Here is a 21,609-nt window from a genome sequence, read left to right as displayed (position 1 = left end):
TCCAGGTGGTGCTAGTGGTAAAGAACCCACCTGCCAGTGCAGGAGACGTAAGAGACATGGGTTCGATCCCTGGGTCGGGAAGATCCCCTCGGGTAGGACATGGGAACCCACTCCAGTATTCTTGCCTGGAGAATTCCATGGATAGAGGAGCACGGCGGGTTCCATGGGGTTGCAGAGAGTCGGATATGGGCTGAGCAACTGACACATGAAGCTCCTTGACTGACCGTGAAGCTCCCCTCAATTCCTCTGTTTTATTTGTATTTCTTTTTAAGACATTCGATATCTACCCTGCATTATGTAGTTATTTAGTACATGTTTCCTGATGTCCTTACTAGTAAGTTTTTGGGGGTAACCTCTAGGTCCACAATGCCTAGTACACAATGCCTAGTGCTTATTTAGAAATGCAATCTCTATGAGTTGAATGAGGGAAAAAAATGAATGAAAGAGAAAAAAAGAAACGGGGTGAGAAATAAGACACACTTAAAGTTTAAAGAGGAACCAGAGAATTGAGATGCGGTATTAATAAATGGGAAAAAGTAAGTTAACTCTTCAGTGTAGTGGTGTTTCAAATAAAACAAGTATCCCAGAGGAACTAAAAATAGGAGCAGAATTTTTTCCCACTGATGCCTGGTATATTATTTGTCTATACGTGGAGATTTGACTAATTACTGGAGTAGAGTTTTTGCTGCAACTTCAGATGATTTGGAAAAAAGACCATACGCATGAACTCAGTTGATATGGGAAAACTAGCATTTTATGTCTAGAGGCATAATTGAAGATTAGAGCTTGGGTATCAGATCCAGGGCTCAGAATTGGACTCTCAGGATCTGTTCTTTTTCCTGTGGTCCTGTGGTCTCATTCCTAGTTACCTTCCTCCTGTCAGAGTCTGCCTTACCTCCCACATCTTCCTCACTCCCCAAGTGTGGTTTTTATGTTTAGATTTTTGAATGGGCAATATTCACAGGGATCAACATTTTAAAACCTAAAATTGCAACCTGGGTTGAATGTTTTGGTCACAATGGTAAGGATAGTGGAGCACAGAACATCTCTTACAACTTTGTCCAAGACTGAGCTGGAGATTGGAACTGAGGTGATACAGAAATCAGAAAGAACATGCTAGAAGATTCTAGAAAGTCCCGCAGTTGTAGGGCCTGGCAGTCTGGAGGACAGGGGGCAGGGCAAATAGTGGACTTAGAGCAGAAGGACACCACGGGAGGTTTAGGAGGGGCAAGCTCCCTGGGAGAAGGGTAGTAGGTGGGGCGCTGTCCAATGCACCATGGGGGCGGGGCCAGGATGGGGGCAGTGAGGGAGGGAGGAGGCAGCAGAAGTTTAAGTGGCAGGGGGCCACCCACCATTGGCAGAGATTCTCTCCTGAGGAGCTTGGGTCCTTCTCAAAGGAGGAAGATTTTCTCACAACTCTTACCAAAAAGTCATGTTTTCCCTTCTCTTTTACCCAGTGACTATGTCCAGAAAGTATCTAGAAAAGGAGGGAAATAGGAAAGCCTGAAACAAAAAGCCTGAAAAGCCCTCTAGAGAAGGTCAACTGCATTGCTGACTTTATTTTGTTTGTCCTCTGTTGTGAAGAGTTCTCATTTGAAGGAAAAGAGCTCTTTAAGCAAGTGGACAGCGTTGCTTCTGGGGGAGCAGATTTGATTGGAGGGAAAGTTTGGACAACACCAGCGTCACTCAGTTCCTAATTTTCCTCAAAAGACCCAGTGCTTCGGTGAGAATAAAATGTCATTTTGAATATTTTTCTACGACTAGGCATTTTTCTGGGGAAAAAGTTTCTCTATAAAACTGGAGCTTTATGTTGAGAAACCAAATGCACAGATAGCCATTTGGTGTTCTACTTGCTATCTTTAAAATCAAACTTGAAAAGACTTCTCGGTCTGGATACAGTGCCTTCCTGTCTCTGAACCTGCAGACAGGGGAGCATATTCCTGGCAGATGAGAGAACTGAAGAGGCGCCTTACCCTTGGAGGACCCAGTGATGGATTCTAGCAAGAGAGGGTTAGTTAGGGAAGGTATCTCCTAGGAGGTTCTGCTTTACCTAAGGAGGTGTAGAAGGTCAGAGTCAGAGCCTACCTAGGATTAGACATCCCTAGCAACCAGTAAGGAGTCTTGAGCCTTTTGTAGCTCTTTGTGGAGAAGAAACATGTTCAGAATTCAGGGGTTTGTTGTATTTTTTTCTGCCAGATTTTTAAAAAGAGATCCTGAGGAGTAGGTGCTGCCCCTGCCCTCAATTCATCCAGATGGACAGACTGGGAAGTTCCTGAAGGTCAAGTCTGTATTAGCAGGCCCCTCACTAAAGAGAGGGTAGGCCATCTAAAAAGCCTCCAAACTCGAAGCAGGATCCCACTTGCTATGGAAAAATTACTTGGGTGGGGTGTCTAGATTGCTCTGTGTCTTGGGTGTACACGGAGAATGTATTTTTGTTTGTTTGCTTTTTGGCCACACAGCACCTCCTGTGGGATTCTAGTTCCCTGACCAAGGATCGAACCTGGGCCCTCAGCAGTGAAACCACAGCAGAATCCTAACCACTGGACCGCCAGGGAATTCCTTCATGGAGAATATGATCCCCCCTACATTCACATCCAGGATGAACATTAAATTCACACAGGGAATTGTTGAACTTGTGTGTAAATTTGAGCTTGCTTTGTTTTATATTGTAAATTGTCTTGTTGGGTGCTTTCTGACATTTTGTTATGAACTTCTAACTTGCTTCTAAATTGCTGAATGCCACACTTTCCTGACTATTCTAGTCTTCTCTGAAATACACAGGAGATGTCTGCAGGTTTGGCAAGCCTCTCCTCACCCTCTTCTCTGCACTCTTATTCCAAAAGTATGCGTTCAGCATTTAAGAACCTTTAATCATCTTCCCTCTTAGCTCCCTTAAGCAGACTTGTGCTCACACTTTTAATGAAGGAAAAACAGTTGTGTTTTTAATCAGCTATTTAGAAGACCATATCTATCCTTAACCGTTGTCATACATTCCCCCAAAGCTAAACATTTCTTCCAAACTTTGATAATGTTATTTTTGTAAGCACATGCCAAGTCAGTGAATCAGGACTTTTTTTAAAATCTAAACTTGTTTTTCAGATGTACCAGTATGAGAATTGTGGGTGCGGGAAGCAGCGTCAGAAACTGAAGGGTTGGAAAGACTTCCCTGGTGGTCCAGTGGTTAAAACTGTCCTACCACTGCAGGAGGCCTCGGTTCAATTCCTGGTCAGGGAACTAAGATCCCACAAGCCACACAGTCAACCCCCCAAAACAACAAAAAACACCAAAACGAACCAAAAATACCTGATGACCAAGGAACCTTCATCATTTCAGTATCAGTTCAGTCGCTCAGTCGTGTCCAACTCTTTGTGACCCCATGAACCGCAGCACGCCAGGCCTCCCTGTCCATCACGAACTCCCGGAGTTCACCCAAACTCATATCCATTGAGTCGGTGATGCCATCCAACCATCTTATCCTCTGTTGTCCCCTTCTCCTCCCACCCTCAATCTTTCCCAGCATCCGGGTCTTTTCAAATGAGTCAGCTCTTCGTATCAGGTGGCCAAAGGATTGGAGTTTCAGCTTTAGCATCAGTCCTTCCAGTGAACACCCAGGACTGATCTTTAGGATGGACTGGTTGGATCTCCTTGCAGTCCAAGGGACTGTCAAGAGTCTTCTCCAACACCACAGTTGAAAAGCATCAAATCTTCAGGGCTCAGCTTTCTTTATAATCCAACTGTCACATCCATACATGACTACTGGAAAAACCATAACTTTGACTAGATGAACCTTTGTTGACAAAGTAATGTCTCTGCTTTTTAATATGCTGTCTAGGTTGGTCATAACTTTCCTTCGAAGGAGTAAGTGTCTTTTAATTTCATGGCTGCAATCACCTTCATAGCAGCTCTGAATAGCAGCAGACCTTTAGTCCTTTTCCACATAAGAGAGAAGTCAACTTTATTAAAAAAAAAAAAAGACTGAAGGACTGGAAACTAGAGTTGGGGACATTATTTGGAACACTCAGAATAAAAATTCTTTCATTTTTTAAAATACTCTAGAAGTACTGTTTTGAGCATCTACTATTCTTCTAGGCCCTGATGATATAGCAGTGAATAAAACAGAATTGTTGCCCTTAGGAAGCTTAAGTTCTAGTAGGAGACAGATATAAACCAAATTAAGGAAAATACAGTAACGATGGAGTATAGGGAGTGTTTGATCACTGGTTTATAAAGATGGACTTGAAACAGTCTTGAAGGAGGTAGACTAGGGTTCTGTGCTGACATCTGGGGGACAGCGAGTCCCAGGCACAGGCAACAGCAGCAGGTGTACAGGCTCCCCGAGGGAGCATCCCTAGAGAGAATGAATAACCAGGAGAATCTGGCTGGAGCACCAGATGACGGGGTTATAGAAGAAAGTGGAGGGCAGGAGGGACAGTAGGTCTTTTAGACCCTTGTCAGTACTGTAGCTGCCAGTGGCTTTTACTGTGATGAGTTGGGAAAGCCAGAGTAGGGTTTCAAACAAAGAAGGGACAGTGGCTTATTTAACAAAACTACTCTGGCTGGTGGGTTGAGAAGGGAAGGGGACAGGTGTAGAAGAGGATAGAACAGTGATGAGGCCCTTGCAGTTATATCTATTAGAAATTAATAAAAATTTTACAAAAAGGAAAGAAAATGTGCTTGCAGTATAGAAAAAACGGAAATAATTATTTTTTGGATGTTTAAGTTGCAAGAAAAAAGACCAATTTGGATAGTCTGTTTCCTCCAGATACAGAGTGGGCTTGGGAGTCCTTGGTCTTCAGAATTCTTTTCTCCTGAGCTACCAATGAACGTAGCAGGGTTTGGTCAGTGTGTTTAAGAATGAGCTTTTATGGGTCTGCTTAGGATGTCCGCCCTCTCCCATTTCCCAGATTTGCCCGAGTGCCTACTAGGAATAGATTCCTGAGTCCTACCCATCCAGTAAGTATGGAATGGGGCCAGGGAATATATATGTTCAGTAAGAAAGTGAAGGGATTCTTATAACTTGGAAGATGGGGAACTGCCCCACCTCCCAAACACCTTTTTGGGTTTGCAGCGTACCTGGAAAGCGTTGCAGGGAGCCGTGACACCGGCAGGTGGCGCTACGTGACCGTGAGCTGCAGAGGGCGTCTGTCCCTTAGGGATAAGCGAGCGGCTCCAGCGGAGCGCGTAGGTGTGGTGTTGGGGCCCACCGGCCACCGCTCATCCCGAGCAGAGAGGCGCGCAGGAGTAAAGAAGCGGGGCGCAGCCGGTGGCTCGGCTTCATTTTAGGCTAATGTGCATCTTGGGGCAGGAAGGCGCAGCCCTCTCTGCACGGGCACTGAGCATGCGGGAGCCGGCAGCGTGGCCCGGCGAGAACCGGCCGCCTCGGGACACAGGACATTAGTCCAGCGGGCCAACCTAGGCACAGGGGTACTACCGAGGCCCCTCCGGGACGTCAGACTCGCAGAAGGCCCCTGTGCATTGGCAGCCGGGACTTGGGGCTCCGCCCCTTTTCGTATGGCTCTCATCTGTGACTGGCTCTTGGGCCCGGGCTGGCCACACCTCCTCCCCTCGCACATACACAAGAGTCACGCGCCTTTCAGTTGGAAACTTGGAGTGCAGAGGAGGACGCTGTCCCTCGTCTCCCCACCCACTTATCTTGCCATTGGCTCGCGGCGCCGCTCACGGCCACGCCCCCATTCCAGCCCCCTGGCTGGGGGGGCGGGCACCTGCTGGTGATTGGCTGGTCGGCCTGCCTCTCGCAGGAGCCGCTGGCACTCCCCCCACCCCACCCCCCTCCCGCTAGCCTCGAGGTCTCGGTGCTGGCCCAGGCCGAGTCAGTGTCAGTCAGGGAAGCGGATTGCTGAACAGTGGGTTCGAACACTGTGTTGCAATCTCGCCCCGGGGCCGGTGCCTGCGCTCGTGCCGCCGGCTGAGAAGGATGAAGCCGCAGCTGGAGCAGCCACCCTATGATTGGCTGTGGCGCTTGTGAACCCGAAGTAAAGATGGCGGGCGGGCAGGCAGCCGCCGCACTGCCCTCTTGGAAGATGGCGGCGCGCCGCAGCCTCAGCGCCCGCGGCCGGGGGGTCCTGCAGGCGGCGGCGGGGCGGCTGCTGCCGTTGCTACTGCTGAGCTGCTGCTGCGGCGCGGGCGGCTGCACGGCGGCGGGCGAGAACGAAGAGACGGTGATCATCGGGTTGCGGCTGGAGGACACGAACGACGTGTCGTTCATGGAAGGGGGGGCGCTGCGGGTGAGCGAGCGGACCCGGGTCAAGCTGCGGGTGTACGGGCAGAACATCAACAACGAGACATGGTCCCGCATTGCTTTCACAGAGCACGAGCGTCGGCGCCACAGCCCCGGCGAGCGCGGGCTGGGGGGCCCCGCGCCGCCGGAGCCGGACAGCGGCCCCCAGCGCTGCGGCATCCGCACATCAGATATCATCATCTTGCCCCATATCATTCTCAACCGCCGTACATCGGGCATTATTGAGATAGAGATCAAACCGCTGCGCAAGATGGAGAAGAGCAAGTCCTATTACCTGTGCACGTCGCTGTCCACGCCAGCCCTGGGCGCCGGCGGCTCGGGGTCCACGAGTGGCGCCGTCGGGGCCAAGGGCGGCTCCGGGGTGGCCGGGTTGCCGCCGCCCCCGTGGGCCGAGACCACCTGGATTTATCACGATGGCGAGGACACCAAGATGATCGTGGGGGAGGAAAAGAAGTTCCTGCTGCCCTTCTGGCTGCAGGTGATCTTCATTTCGCTGCTCCTGTGCCTGTCGGGCATGTTCAGCGGCCTCAACCTTGGACTCATGGCGCTAGACCCGATGGAGCTGCGCATCGTGCAGAACTGCGGCACCGAGAAGGAGAAGAATTACGCCAAGCGCATCGAGCCCGTGCGCAGGCAGGGCAACTACCTGCTGTGCTCGCTGCTGCTGGGCAACGTGCTGGTCAACACCACGCTCACCATCCTGCTCGACGACATCGCTGGCTCAGGCCTGGTGGCAGTGGTGGTCTCCACCATCGGCATCGTCATCTTCGGGGAGATCGTGCCCCAGGCCATCTGCTCCCGGCACGGCCTGGCTGTGGGAGCCAACACCATCTTCCTCACCAAGTTTTTCATGATGATGACCTTTCCCGCTTCTTACCCGGTCAGCAAGCTGCTGGACTGCGTTCTGGGCCAGGAGATAGGCACCGTCTATAACCGGGAAAAGCTGCTGGAGATGCTCCGGGTCACAGATCCCTACAACGACCTCGTAAAGGAGGAGCTGAATATCATCCAAGGGGCGCTGGAGCTCCGCACCAAGACGGTGGAGGACGTGATGACTCCCCTCCGGGACTGTTTCATGATCACCGGCGAAGCCATTCTGGACTTCAACACCATGTCGGAGATCATGGAGAGCGGCTACACTCGCATTCCGGTATTTGAGGGGGAACGCTCCAACATCGTGGACCTCCTTTTCGTCAAAGACTTGGCCTTCGTGGATCCAGATGACTGTACTCCCCTGAAAACCATCACGAAATTTTATAACCACCCCTTGCACTTTGTTTTCAATGACACCAAGTTGGACGCTATGCTGGAAGAATTTAAGAAAGGTGGGAAAATTTTGGTATCCTTTCATTGGCTTGCTCTTTCTCACTCCATCCTCCTCCCTACTTGAGTCCTCAACTCTCAGACCAACCCCCCAAGGCGAGTTGACCGGAATTTCTCCTCTCTTTTAATTGTAAAGTTGAAAGGGTGGCATGGATTTGGGGGTGGATTGAACTAATAAGCGCTTCTAGGTTCTTTAAAACCACAGGACTGCCCTGGCTTGCTTCCCCCCTACCAAAGCAGGCTTCCTATTTTCTGTACATGGTACTCTTACCCACTGCACTCTGGCCTTGAGAGATCTGCTGCATTCATTGGGGGATTCTGAGTGGGTAGATGAAAAAAGGGACCCGCTGATGCCATGCTGTGCCATTTGGTTGCCATGTATTAATCTCAGGCATTTGGAGAACGTTTAAATGGCTTTTCTAAACACAGAGCAATCAGTTGATATTTCCGAGAGTGGAAGTGCATTTTCAGTTGCTTCAGTTCCTGGTTGTCTGGTGACCTGTGGGAGAGATTAGGGCCTGCTTTTGAGAATAGGGTATGGGATAAGCCAGGTACACTAAAGAAAATCACTCATTTGGTTGACTTGCCTTAGCTGGAAAAGAGGTGTTTGTTGTTGTTATTGTTTTAAACTAAAGCTATTTGTTAATATATAACTTGGAAAGACTAGAGATAAGTTAACCTTTTATGAGGCTCTATATTGCTTAGCTTTCTTCACTGTTTGTTTACATTTACCTGACAACAAATAAAATTTCCCAAACCAAGTGTGGTTTTGGTAGAAAGGGTGAATCTTTAACAATGGGATTAATTCCTCTATATGGTTTATCTGTTTCTTGAGACTTTCTGGTTTAAAAGTGTTCTTTTTAACCTTGATCACCTGGTATGTTAAATGGAAGTATGTCTGCGAGTCATGGTTCACTGTTCCAGGGAGTTTTACCAGGAAAGAGAAGTACAGAGAGTGGTGTACTCACCTTTCTTGCATAGTGGTATTTTCTGTTTGTTTTACCGGCAACTCATACTGTTATCACTGAAATTCCAACTTTAAAAACGTTTCCAGTAAGTAGCTAGCTTTGTTAGTTGAAAGCCAAGTTTTTGATAGTGAGTTTTTAAATTGTTATGGTGAGGGTGCATGTTCATGTATTAGAATGTGTACGTAATCTTTTAATGAACCTATAGTCCTCAAAACTAACTTTTCCTTCTTCCGATAGAATTTTGATCACTGAGAGTGGTCTCTCCACTGAAAAAGGCCATGTGTAAGTGGTGACAGCTCGATGGATGTGATGATATGAACATAGAGTGTGCAGTTGTCCTAATTCCATTTTCCTCCCTGAACGCTGTCCTCTCTGGAACGGGATCACACTGCAGTAATTTTCAGATAGAGCAGAATGCGCTTCAGAGATGGGGTAATTTGCATTTAAAAGCAGAAGGAGATTCTTCTGGATTCTTAAACAGTAAAAAAGAAAATGTCCATTATCTCTAGGTGACAGAGCTTCTTTGGAGATGGCATTATTCTTTCACTACTAAATTGTTAATTAGAGCATCTAACCAGTCTCTTTTTTCATTTTGTAGTAGAATGTGAAATACAGAAAAATGTCTTGAAAAGCTTGAAAATGGCTTTGAAATACTTTATTTTCCTTTTGTTGCTGAATTTCCCAATATTGATAGAGATATTCTATTTTTTTTTATTATTCAGAATTTTTGCATATCTGCTGATGGATTGGTAGCACTGGTGTGTACTCCCTGCTGAAATCTTCTCTTCACTTCTGTATCTTTTATTTTCTTTCTTTGAGAATTTAGTTCTGCCCCTTGCAACTCATTAATTCTGCCCCTCTCTCAAAATCTCAAGATATGCATTATTTTGAAATTTGGTTTTGATTGCCCTTGAACAGTTTTCCTCTGAATGTTTTATTTTTACTAGGAACTTTTCCCTTTCCCCAAATTACCTCTCACAGTACTTTCTTTGAAATGTATCCTTTAAATCGATTGAATTTATAATATTTTCTTGTGAATTCTAAAAAAAAAAGATAATGCACAAGATTTTATTTTTGTCTGTAACCAGAATAATGTATTCAGTTAAGAAGACAGTATGAATTAAAGGTGCATTCATGCTAATAGCTTATTTGGAAGAGTGGGCAATGACAGTTGGTTGCAAATGGGAAATTTAAGCCATGATCTTAAAAGGCTAGAGTGGGTGCTTGTTGCTTAATGTCGAAATAATTGATTTTTCCCCTTCCTTTCCTTGATTTTTTTTTTTTTGAATGATTTTGGCCGTTTTAACCTTACTAATAGCTGCATTATTTCTTTCTTCTGTGTTAGTTAAAATATTTCACCTGATTTTTTTTCCTTCATTTTCTGATTCAGTTATGATGTAATGTGGACAGTCAACCTGCCACTGTTTTTCTCCATTGAATAATGCTTTGTGGGATGGTTTGAAGACTTTTACTTATTCTTTTTTCCTCTTCTAACAACACCAACTGTAACTCCCCCACACAGGTTAGACCCTTAATCCATATCTCATTGAAAATTATCCTTCCTAATTAAAGATGTCTGCATTGAAGCCTTTCCTGGATATAGGTCTGCATCATTAGTCTCAGTTATTCATTACTAAGGAAGGGGAAAGTTTCTGTAATGCGGAAAGAAATGAAAAGCTACCTTTATGTAGTGGCTTCCCAGGTGGCTCAGAGGTAAAGAATCCACCTGCCAATGCAAGAGATGTGGGTTCAGTTCCTGGGTTGAGAAGAGCCCATGGAGAAGGAAATGGCAACCCACTCCAGTATTCTTGTTTGGGAAATCCCATGGACAGAGAAGCCTGGTGGGCTATAGTCCACGGGGTCGCAAAAGAGTCAGACATGACTAAGCGACTAAAACAACAACCACCTTTCTGTGTTATGTAGTGTATGTAAATAATCTTCTTTCTAATGATTAGAAGATTTTGCCTGGCTTTGGTGCTAGTGGTAAAGAACCCGCCTGGCAATGTAGGACACATAAGAGACATGGGTTCGATCCCTGGGTGGAGAAGATTCTCTGGAGGAGGGCATGGCAACCCACTCCAGTATTCTTGCCTGGAGAATCCTATGGACAGAGGAGCCTGGCAGGCTATACTTCATAGGGTTGCAAAGAGTCGGACAGGACTGAAGCAACTTAGCATGCATGCAGGCCTGGGTGCCAGGAAACTCATAGCTTTCCTTGAGGTTAGAAGACAGTAATTATGCTAATTTTGCAGTTAGCTCATTATTATTACTTATTTGCTCTCTGCAAGGTGCAGGGCTTAGTGCTTTACATGAATCACCACCTTGTTTAAATTTTCTGATAACTGATTGAGGCATCATCTCCATTTTACAGATGAGGAAATCAAGGCATAGGTGAAATGATGTGTTCAAGGTCATTGAGTAATTTGTTGTTTTGGGGTTGGTGTGACAACCAGACCCACACTCTTAACCATTCTATTATGCTGATCCCTTGATCCCAGTTTTACATTTCTATTTTAATTGAGTGTGAGGTTTGGTCAAAACATTGCTTCAGGGCTTGTTGAAAGCAACAGACACAGAAATGTATTTAAACATTAAACATGGCCTTAAACCAGTGCTTTTGTGATGTGGTACCTAACAGTTGGTGTCCCCACTTTTGCCGTTAAAATAAGTCAATTTTTGATGTGTATGATCCTAAATCTAAACAACTCTGTTTCCAGTATTGTAGGTCAGGCATCAAGATTCACTTTGATATTGTTTTGTGCTAACACTGTGTTGTACTCAGCTACCGCTGTAGTGGGTTACTCTAACCACTGACTAGTAGCTAACATATGTGGTCCTGTTTCACTCTTAGTCTCACATCTGTTTGTGTTGCAGGGCTAACTCAAACCCAATATTGTGTTTTAATCTTGATTTTATTTACATTTTTTGTAGCCACTTTTGTGATAATTGGTTGCCATTGAGCCTCCTGTATAGCCCTGCCCACCGCCCCCCCCAACCCCGCCGTGTGCCAGGCCATCAGCCTTTCTCTTTGTAAGCTTTATATTTACTTATAAATCTAAAAAAGAGAATAAAAGTAAATCCCACTAGTGGATTATGAGAATTTTAGAAAAATCACCTAAAGCAAAGTAGTGTAGAGGAAGGAAAAGTTAAATTAAAGATTGCTACCTTTGTGTGCAGAAAGTACCCTGGAGGCTCTTACTATACCTGGTAAAACCTAACAAAAGTCTTTGGGCTCTGAGCCACTTAGTTGTTTATTTTGATTCCTTTTGTTTCTTTTAGTTTTGTAACAATTGTATTCCAGTGTTGTGGAGCACACTGTTTTATAGCTGCTGCAGACTTTGCCAGACTATTTTTTTTAGTTTTTTAAAACTCGAAACAGGTAAGTAAGCTCATCAGATAATGTTCTTTAAGGGAAGAATGCAGTGTGTAATTTTCACTTAAACATTAGGTGTACAAGTTCTCTCTTCCTGTAACATAAGTCTTTCCATATTAATATGCTGAGAGCTTAATATTGAAAACTTTTTTCCTCACCAAATACAGTGTTCCATTTGCCTAGAATCTAGAAGGGTATTTTTATTGATGTTTAAAGGTGTGAATGGTGTCCTGGGTGAAGGGGTGGAGGTGGATGTATTTGTTTCTTTGATCATGTAGGTTTATTAATTTTTTGCAATAATACATGTGATACTTAGTATAATTTTGCACATTTTTAGAACATAATTTTGAAATATCCAAATAGTATAGAATCAGAGCTGGAAGACAGGCAACAGCTCATGGATCATGTGGTCCAGTGTTTGTGAAGCTTACCAGATGATGAGACTTACTTGGATCACTTATTAAGAATTACTTCCTAAGCCTCACTCAGAGACTCCCTGAACTAGAGTCTCTAGGGAAGGGGGTTTGGACTCTATACTGTTAACAGTTACTGTGAGGTAGTTCTTATGATGAAGTGAGTTTAGGAAACTTTGGTCTAGTCAACCTCTTAACCATTGGTCTAGTCAGCCTCTCTCGAGCAGGAGAGAATGAGGAGAGAAAGCTAAGTGACTTGTGTAGGGCTACCCACCTAACTAGCAGCATCAATAGCCTTAGAACCTGACTCTAGCGTGGAGGTCTTTCCATTCCAACAAGCAGGCCTTCTGGTTCCAAGTTCGAGGGTACCTTTAAACTCTTGTCAGAGTTAAAGGCAGCTGCATCATTGAGAAAACAATATGCAGCTTTGCCATTGGTTTTTATTTGCCTTATGATTTTGAGATCAATATTTTTGATATCTGGCATTCAAGTCATCTTTGACAGGCATTTTGTTACATGGAAAATAAGTCTGAATGTATGACTTCATTTTCTTTTAGTTTTTTTTTTTGCGTTTTTCTCCTCTGCTAAGATTAGACTATGAGCGTGTTTTATGAAATGGGTGTCGATATCTAGATTGAAGCCTTAGGTAGTTAAGTATAAACTATTTCTTTTTCTTTTGAGTTAACTAACTTGTTTTAGATATCCCTGAGTGATTTTGTTGTTGTTATTGTTTCTTCTGTGAGAGTAGCGAAGATTGGATTTGGGACTATGGGATGAAACGTCTTTGATTCTTTTAATTTTTGTTCGAGGTGCAGGTCTGTGACGTTTCCGTTGAAATAGTCATTAAAGCATTTGAAGCATGTGTCCCATTCATGCATCTGTGTGTTCCCCTTTTCAGGTTTTTTTTTATCATGTAAACAAAATTCTTACAGAGGATCCAGTCTGGATTTTGAAGGTTATTTGGTTAGTATCACTGAAGCCTTTTAGGTCAAGACATGCCATAGATGAATACCAAGTCTGACTTAGTATTACCTGGATGAAATAGGAAAGGATCTTGTTCTGCTTTTTCTCTTGGTTTTTATCATTCCAACAGTACCATACTATGAGATAGTGGTTAATATTAATTATTAGCAGCCCTAAACACAAGTTAAAATCTTATCAACCAGGAAAATGCGCAAAATAGACTGAGCCAACATAATATTTTATGATTTTATTTGCTCTTGAACTACTTCAACTTTTTTTTTAAATTAGTTTACTTATCTGTTTTTTAACTTTACAATATTGTATTTGTTTTGCCATACATTGACATGAATCCACCATGGGTGTACATGTGTTCCCCTTCCAGAACCCCCTCCCACCTCCCTCCCCATCCCATCCCTCTGGGTCATCCCGGTGCACCAGCCCCGAGCGCCCTGTATCATGCGTCGAACCTGGACTGGCGATTCGTTTCACATGTGATAATTTACATGCTTCAATGCCATTCTCCCATATCATCCCGCCCTCGCCCTCTCCCATAGAGTCCATAATACTTTTCTATTTATCTGTGTCTCTTTTGATATCTCGCATACTGGGTTATCTTTACTCATTAACTAAATACCATATATATGTGTTAGTATACTGTATTGGTGTTTTTCTTTCTGGCTTACTTCACTCTATATAATAGGCTCCAGTTTCATCCACCTCATTAGAACTGATTCGAATGTATTCTTTTTAATGGCTGCGTAATATTCCATTGTGTATATGTACCACAGCTTCCTTATCCATTCGTCTGCTGATGGGCATCTAGGCTGCTTCCATGTCCTGGCTATTATAAACAGTGCTGCGATGAACATTGGCGTACACATGTCTCTTTCAATTCTGGTTTCCTCAGTGTGTATGCCCAGCAGTGGGATTGCTGGGTCATATGGCATGAACTACTTCAACTTTTAAGAGCAAACCTCTGGACTTGAATTAGATGTTTACAGTACTTGAGTTACATATAAAGTAGTATATTTCTTTCTAAGGAGCCCTTTCCTCTAAATACACATTTTATTGGTAGTAAGCGTCAATTCCAGTAAGATTTGCTTGGCACGTAAAGGACATTTATTAAACTAAATACTTAGAAATGGATGACTGGGATTGAATACAATTTCAGTATTGTCTTTTCATCTTCTTTTTCTCAGAACACAAACAAGAAACCCCAAATCCTAACAACACTGCAAAGGAGAGACAATAGGAAGCATTCTTTCAACATCACATCACTGGCAACTCCAGAATGTCTGCATAGAGGGATGTTCAGGGAGGCAGGCTGCGGAAGGGGGAGAAAGGGGACTAAGAACAAGCACCCTCTGAAGATGATGTGTTTATTAGACTGGCTGAGGGCTTGATGGACATAATGGAGGTGCTGACTCTGCCCCATTTTGACATCAGTGTAACTATTGATCATAAATATTGGTGTAATGATGATGAGATCCCCATTTCTTCATACTTAACCCTCTCTTGCTGTCAGACCTAGATGGGACTGTTTCTTTGTTTGAATTCATATCCTGTGGGGAGGCTACTACCTGCTAGCGTTAAGGTTAAAAAATATGTGCTCTTCCTGAATCTGCTTTGGACAAGTAACTTAGCCTCTTTAAGCTTCAGTTTTTTCCCTAGTAAAATGAGATATTTTCTAACTCATACTGTACTTAGTAAGGATTAATGTGATAATGAATGTGAAAATGCTTCTATACCAGTACCAGTCACTTTGCTGTTTGTTGTTCAGTTGCTAGGTTGTGTCTGACTCTTTGTGATCCTGTGGACTGCAGCACTCAGGCTCCCCTGTCCTTCACTGTGTCCAGGAGTTTGCTCAGATTCATGTCCTTTGAGTTGGTGATGCTATCTAACCATCCATCCTCTGCTGCCTCCTCCTCCTTTTGCCTTCAATCTTTTCCAGCATCACTGTCTTTTCCAGTGAGTTGGCTCTTTGCATCAGAGTATTGGAGCTTCAGCTTCCAGCATCAGTCCTTCCAATAAATATTCAGGGTTGATTTCCTTTAGGATTGACTGGCTTGATCTCCTTGCAGTCCAAGGGACTCTCAAGAGTCTTCTCTAGCACCACGGTTCAAAGGCATCAATTCTTCAGTGCTCAGCCTTCTTTCTGGTCCAACTCTCACATCTCTACATGACTACTGGAAAAACCATAGCTTTGACTATACCAACCTTTGTAGGCAAAGTGATGTCTCTGCTTTTTAATATGCTATCTAGGTTTGTCATAGCTTTCCTTCCAAGGAGCAAGTGTCTTTTAATTTCATGGCTGTAGTCACTGTCTGCAGTGATTATGGAGCCCAGGAAAATCAAATCTGTCACCGCTTCTACTTTTTCCCCTTATATTTGCCGTGAAGTGATGGGACTGAATGCCATGATCTTAGTTTTTTGAATGTTGGATTTTAAGCCAACTTTTTCACTCTCTTCTTTCACCTTCATCAAAAGGCTCTTTATTTCCTCTTCACTTTGTGCTGTTGGAGTGGTATTATTTGCATATCTAAGGTTGTTGATATTTCTCCTGGCAGTCTTGATTCCAGCTTGTGATTTATCCAGCCCAGGATTTTGAATGATATACTCTGCATATATGTTAAATAAGCGGGGTAACAACATACAGCCTTGTTGTACTCCTTTCCCAATTGTGAACTCCTTTCCTAGTTGTTCCATGTCTGGTTCTGATTGTTGCTTCTTGACCTGTATACAGGTTTCTCGGGAGACAGGTAAGGTGGTCTGGTATTCCCATCTCTTTAAGAATTTTCCACAGAGCTTAGTTAACCATTATTTATATGTAATGATTCTATAGACTTTTGGTGGTGGTCTTGGTCTTTCTCTAGACTAATGATTGCAAGTCAAGAGAGACACCTTGGGTCATGTGTGCATCTAGTTATTAATGGAAGTTGAAATTTTTTTTTTTCTGGTGGGGCCATGAGGCTTGCAGGATCTTAGTTCCCCGACCAGAGATTAAACTGGGGCCCCTGGAGGGAAGTGCTGAGTCTGGAATTCCCCTGGATGTTGAAATTTTGAAAAGTGGCTAAATCGTAGTAGGTTGTTTTTTTTGTTGTTGTTATTGAATCCTAGGCTTTTCTAGCCGATGCTGTTACTTATGAGATGGCCACATGTGTATATGTTTTTAAGGAAAACAATGCAATTGATTACATGTTCTATCCTCTTTAGAGTAAGAATGCTGAATTAAAAAATCTTCATTCTCTTTAACTGTAAGTGACTGAAAAAGACAGCAAAGTTTAAAAGAAATAGAACAAATTCTCATGGATTTTGGAAAGCCTTGAATAATCAAAGTTAGAAGATTAAAAGAAGATCTCAAATTACTCAGATAAAATTTTTTAACATTGCCATTTTTTATGCTTTTGACATAATCAGTGTCTAATATAGCAAGTTTTTGTTGCTAATAGCAATGTAACTTTGTAATACTTTTGGAAGGCAACCAGGAGTTATAAAAATGTCCTTCAAAGGGTTTAGTAATTTTTTTCCCCTGGAAATCTTAATTCAGTGATACAATTCAAGAGAAGAAAAGAGGTATGTTGACTTTTCATGTTGCATGTATATTGCAAAAAATACCTATAAATAGTGAAAAACTAGAGATGACTTAAGTATATCTAACACTTTAAGATAGGACATGGAAGAAAAGGAGTTAAGAAAATGATAGGTGTCAATTAATCACAACCATTTAATGATCATATGGTCATTAAAGGCCATGTAGCAGTATGGAAAATTTATACTGACTATTTTGTATAGATTATAGATATGTGAAAATATACATGTGTATAGACTGGAAGGGAACACAGACAAGTTAATAGTTGATGTGTTAGGATAGGGTGATCATAGATCATCTTTTCAAAAATCCCTTTGTTAACTTTGCAGAATAACATACCTGGCAAAACTTCAAATCTGCTGAGAACGTTATGAGTCCTGTTCTTGGGAAAACTGACCTTTACTAATGGAGAACTCATATTATTCCATTTCTCCTTAGGAACATTTTGCTGCTGAGACAAATGGTTCCTTTAAATTTTTTAAAAATTGAGATATAATTAACATACCACAAAATTCACCCTTTTTATGCGTACAACTTGGTTTTTAGTGTATTCACAAGGTTGTATAGTCATCACTATTGTCTATTTCTAGAACATTTTCTACTCCAGAAAGAAACACATTAGTAGTCACTCTCCATTCCCCTCTCCCCTGGAGACCATTAATCTACTTTCTGTGTCTATGGATTTGCTTCTTCTGGACAGTTCATGTAAATGAAGTCATACGCTATGTGGCCTTTTGTGTCTGGCTTCTTTTACTTAGTGTCGTGTTTTCAAGGTTCATGCATGTACATCCATGTAACATGTATCAGTGTTTCATTCATTCATTTTTATGGTCAAATAGTATTCCATATTGTGGATATACCACATTTTGTTTTTTCACCCATCAGTAGATGGACATTCAGACTGTTTCTAGTTTTTGGTTATTGTAAATATTAGTGTACATGTTTTTGTGTGGATGTAAGTTTTCAGTTCTCATGGGTAGATACCTAGGAGTAGAATTGCTGGGTCTGTGGTAACTCTATATTTAACTCTGAGAAACTGCCAAACTGTTTTCCAAAATGGCTGCACCATTTTACATTCTCACTGAAAATGTATGAACATTCCAATTTCTCCATATCCTTGCCAACTCTCGTTATTGTTTGTTTGTTTAATTATAGCCATCCTAGTAGGTGTGAAGTGGTGTCTCATTGTGGTTTTGATTGGTATTTTCCTAGTGGCTAATGATGTTGAGCATCATTTCATCTTGTGGGCCATTTCTTTATCTTCTTTGGAGAAAAGTCTATTCCAATCTCTTTTGTCCATTTTTAAAATTGCATTGTCTTTTTATTATTGAATTGTAAGGGTTCTTTATGTATTCCACATAATAGTTTCATATGGGGTATATAATTTGCAGATATTTTTTCTATTCTGTCAGTTGTCTTTTCAGTTTCTTGGTAGTAACCTTTGAAACAGAAAAGTTTTAATTTTGATGAAGTCCAATTCCTTTTTCTTTTGGTTTGTCTTTGTTGTCATTTCTAGGAAACCATTGTCTAGTCCTAGGTCACAAACTTTTTTGCTTATGTTATCTTCTAAGACATTCATAGGTTATCTTCTATGTTTAAGTCTTTAATTCATTTTGAGTTCATTTTTGTATGTGGTGTGTGATAGTGGTCTAACTTTATCCTTTTGCATGTGAATATCTCATTGTTCCAGCACAGTTTGTTGAAAAGACTAGTCTTTCTTCATTGACTTGTCTTGGCATTCTTATCACAAGTCAGTTAACCGTAAATGTGAGGGTTTATTTCTGGACTCTAAATTCTGTTCCACTGATACATGTCTTCGTATGTCAGTACCACGCTCTTTTGGTTCTTGTAGCTTTATAGTAAGTTTTGAAATTGAGACAAATGAATTATCCAACTTTGTTCTTTTTCATGATGATTTTGATGAAATTGATCCCTTGCATTTCCGTATGAATTTTTCATGGATATACTTGTTCATTTCTGCAAAGGCAGTTGAAATTTTGATAGAGATTGCATTGAATCTGTCAATTTGGGGAATATTACAGTGTTAACAATATTAAATCTTTCATCCATGAATATGGGATATCTTCCCATTTATTTAGGTCTTTTTAGATTTCTTTCAGAAGTGTTTTGTATTTTTCAGTGCATTTGCAATCTTTTTGTTAAATAAAATCCTTGGAATAAAAGTTTTTTTGATGCTGTTGTAAATGGAATCATTTTATTAATTTCATAGGTAGTATGTAGAATATAATTTATTTTTATATATTGATCTTGTGGCCTGCAGCCTTGCTGAACTCATTTATTAGATAACTCATGGTAAAATAGGAAAGTGCTTTTCAAAAACATGTGAATTTGGGAGGGATTATGCTATGTTTCATTTGATTGTAGTGGACTTTATTTTTTCTTTAAAAAATTTAGGCATTTTTACTTACCACTTTCATATATATAGAGTGAAGCTCTATCTATGACTGACATTGTCATTCTTCAGCAAAGATGATAGGAAAGAATAAAATTTCTTTCTTAGATTAGATGTAGGAAAAAAAGAAACAGGCTGTGTGAAACGTTTTAGAGAGACCAAAAATACAGCTGGCTGGAGCTTGGGAGTTTAAAAGTTAATCTGTTTGTATTTAATGTTTAGAGTGGCTTTGTATCAGACTTGGGATTTGGGCTAGGAGATGAGCACAGAAAAGCCCCTGTTTGCTTGCTATCTAAATGTGCCTTTCTTCTCCAGGCCATTTTACCAAAGGTTTTCTTTGGGTCATTTTTACAAAGACTAGAAAAAAACCCCGACTTTAGTCACTCTGCATTTCATACTGCCATTGTCGATGTAATCCTTAAGGTTTTTAGGTACCAGGTAACCGGAAGAGACAAAATGAAACTCTCTGCTCTTTTCTTTTTTCTTGTGTGGGGGGTGGGGGGCTGGTAATCTGAGAGGGAGAATGTTTTCCCATGCTAGCAAAGACAGTTTGAGGCATCATCTGATCTTTATGGGAGTGTGCAAAGCCTCAGTTTTTCCATTTGCCCATCTGCAATCATAAAAACAATGTGCTGACTCAACTTGGAGCCTCTGCAGAATGGCATTTGGGGCTTAGGCAGTCGTGAAAACCATGCAAAAGATGGAAATATTTGAGCAGGTTTTTAGAGGTAACACTAAAAACAGCTAAAATGAGACTGTGTGTTCTCATCTCCTTCAAGTTTTGTTTCTTGAGTAGTCACTAGTAATAGTAATGTTACTGGTAGTAGTAATAGTCACTAGTCTACATCCTTGATTTAAGGCATGGCAGAAGTAATTTGGTCTCTGTAGAGCAGAGATTTTTCCTGTCCCAGTGGTTATACTTTAGGGGTATAGGATTGTTTAGTGTAGGGAGTGAGATTCTGCTGCAAGCAAATCAATTGGGTTAAATACTATTACGGTCATACTGGGTGGGCCATCTGCTAAGTTTTTTCTTTAAAATTTTTATTTCCTTGTTCCTGTGTATCTAGATTTACCCACAAAGGCTGGAAGAACATTCACCAACATACAACATAATGTAACCTTCAAGTGTACAACACAGTGATTCAGTTATACTCTCTTTCAGATTATTTTCCTTGTGGGTTATTATATAATATTGAGTGTAGTTCCCTGAGCTACATATCAACAGCTATCCTTGTTGGTTATCTGTTTTATACACAGTAGTGTGTATATGTTAATCTCATCAAGTTGTTTATTTTGTAATGTTTGGAGGGAAATGAAATGTTAAAATGTTATTAAAGGTATACATTTTGTAATTTGAATCACTGATTTAGGTACTAAAGTGAAATTCAGTATACTTAGGTGAAATTTATCCTTTTTCCTTCAGAATATGGACTATTTTGTCATAATGCAGCCATGCTGTTATTTGTGCCATTTTATCCTCTTCTTGGAATCCTTAGCGTTTGGAATGAAAGATGCATTTTAAAACCCATAAGATACATGTGTATATGCATACATGTGTGTGAGTGCACATGAGCGTGTAAAACAGCTTAGCAAAATTAATTTTGTATTTGAAAAAAAGGAATTTAGGTTTTTGTGTTTCATTTTCAAAACATGTTATCATTTGACAAAATCAGGTTTAGATTTGTACCTGGACTACCTGGAATGAAGCAATTTGATACTTACTTGATTGCTCTTACTAAATAAAAGTTTGGTGAAGTAGCTGAGTTTCACTTAGGGTTGTCCTTTTAGCATAAAGCTGTAATACTGAGATACCTCTCATTTAGGGACACTGAGATTCTGGAAACTGATACTTCCTTTTATCTATAGAAATCAGCACTGTAAAACTGTAATTATTAAAAGGGGACAAAAGAAAAAAAGGAGTATTTTGGAGCCACACATACATGAAGCTCAGTAGTTTCCAGACTATCTTTATACATTTGCTACATAAAATGATTTTTTAACTTTGATGAGGTCAGATCTTTACTTGATTGTAGTTCTATAGAATTATATACCTGTCATATACATCATTTATCTCAGGTAGATAAAAAGATGTGATTTTCTTTGTTTTTCTGAATGTATACAAAAACTTTATATTTCTTTGTAGGATAAGTTAGCTGTCATTTAGGCATCTTCCCTAAAGAGTGTTTTCTTTTTTTAAAAAAATTATTTTTATTTTTGGCTATACTGGGTCTTTGTGCTACATGGGGGCTTTCTCTAGTTGCCACAAGTAGGGGGCTGATCTCTAGTTACGGTGCTCAGGCTTCTCATT

The 21,609-nt window shown here is 41.6% G+C and overlaps 1 protein-coding gene across 7 annotated transcripts in view; it reads left to right on the top strand.

Moving 5' to 3' along the window:
* The first annotated feature begins 3,312 nt into the window (after positions 1–3,312).
* CNNM2 (cyclin and CBS domain divalent metal cation transport mediator 2) overlaps positions 3,313–21,609 on the top strand; it is a 162,999-nt gene continuing 144,702 nt past the window's right edge. For all 7 annotated transcript variants that reach the window (XR_014069505.1, XM_081544535.1, XM_081544549.1 and 4 more), the window contains exon 1: positions 3,313–7,584. Coding sequence is in view for 6 of the 7 variants with exons in the window: in XM_081544535.1 (XP_081400661.1) it covers positions 5,964–7,584 (1,621 nt within the window). In the remaining variant the exon portion in view is untranslated. The remainder of the gene's footprint in view (positions 7,585–21,609) is intronic.

Source organism: Giraffa tippelskirchi, chromosome 2 (genome assembly GCF_054371585.1).
Source record: "Giraffa tippelskirchi isolate mGirTip1 chromosome 2, T2T-mGirTip1v1.2.pri, whole genome shotgun sequence".
Taxonomy (NCBI): domain Eukaryota; kingdom Metazoa; phylum Chordata; class Mammalia; order Artiodactyla; family Giraffidae; genus Giraffa; species Giraffa tippelskirchi.
Note: the sequence above shows the minus strand (reverse complement) of the source record. Positions and strands in the feature narration are given on the sequence as shown.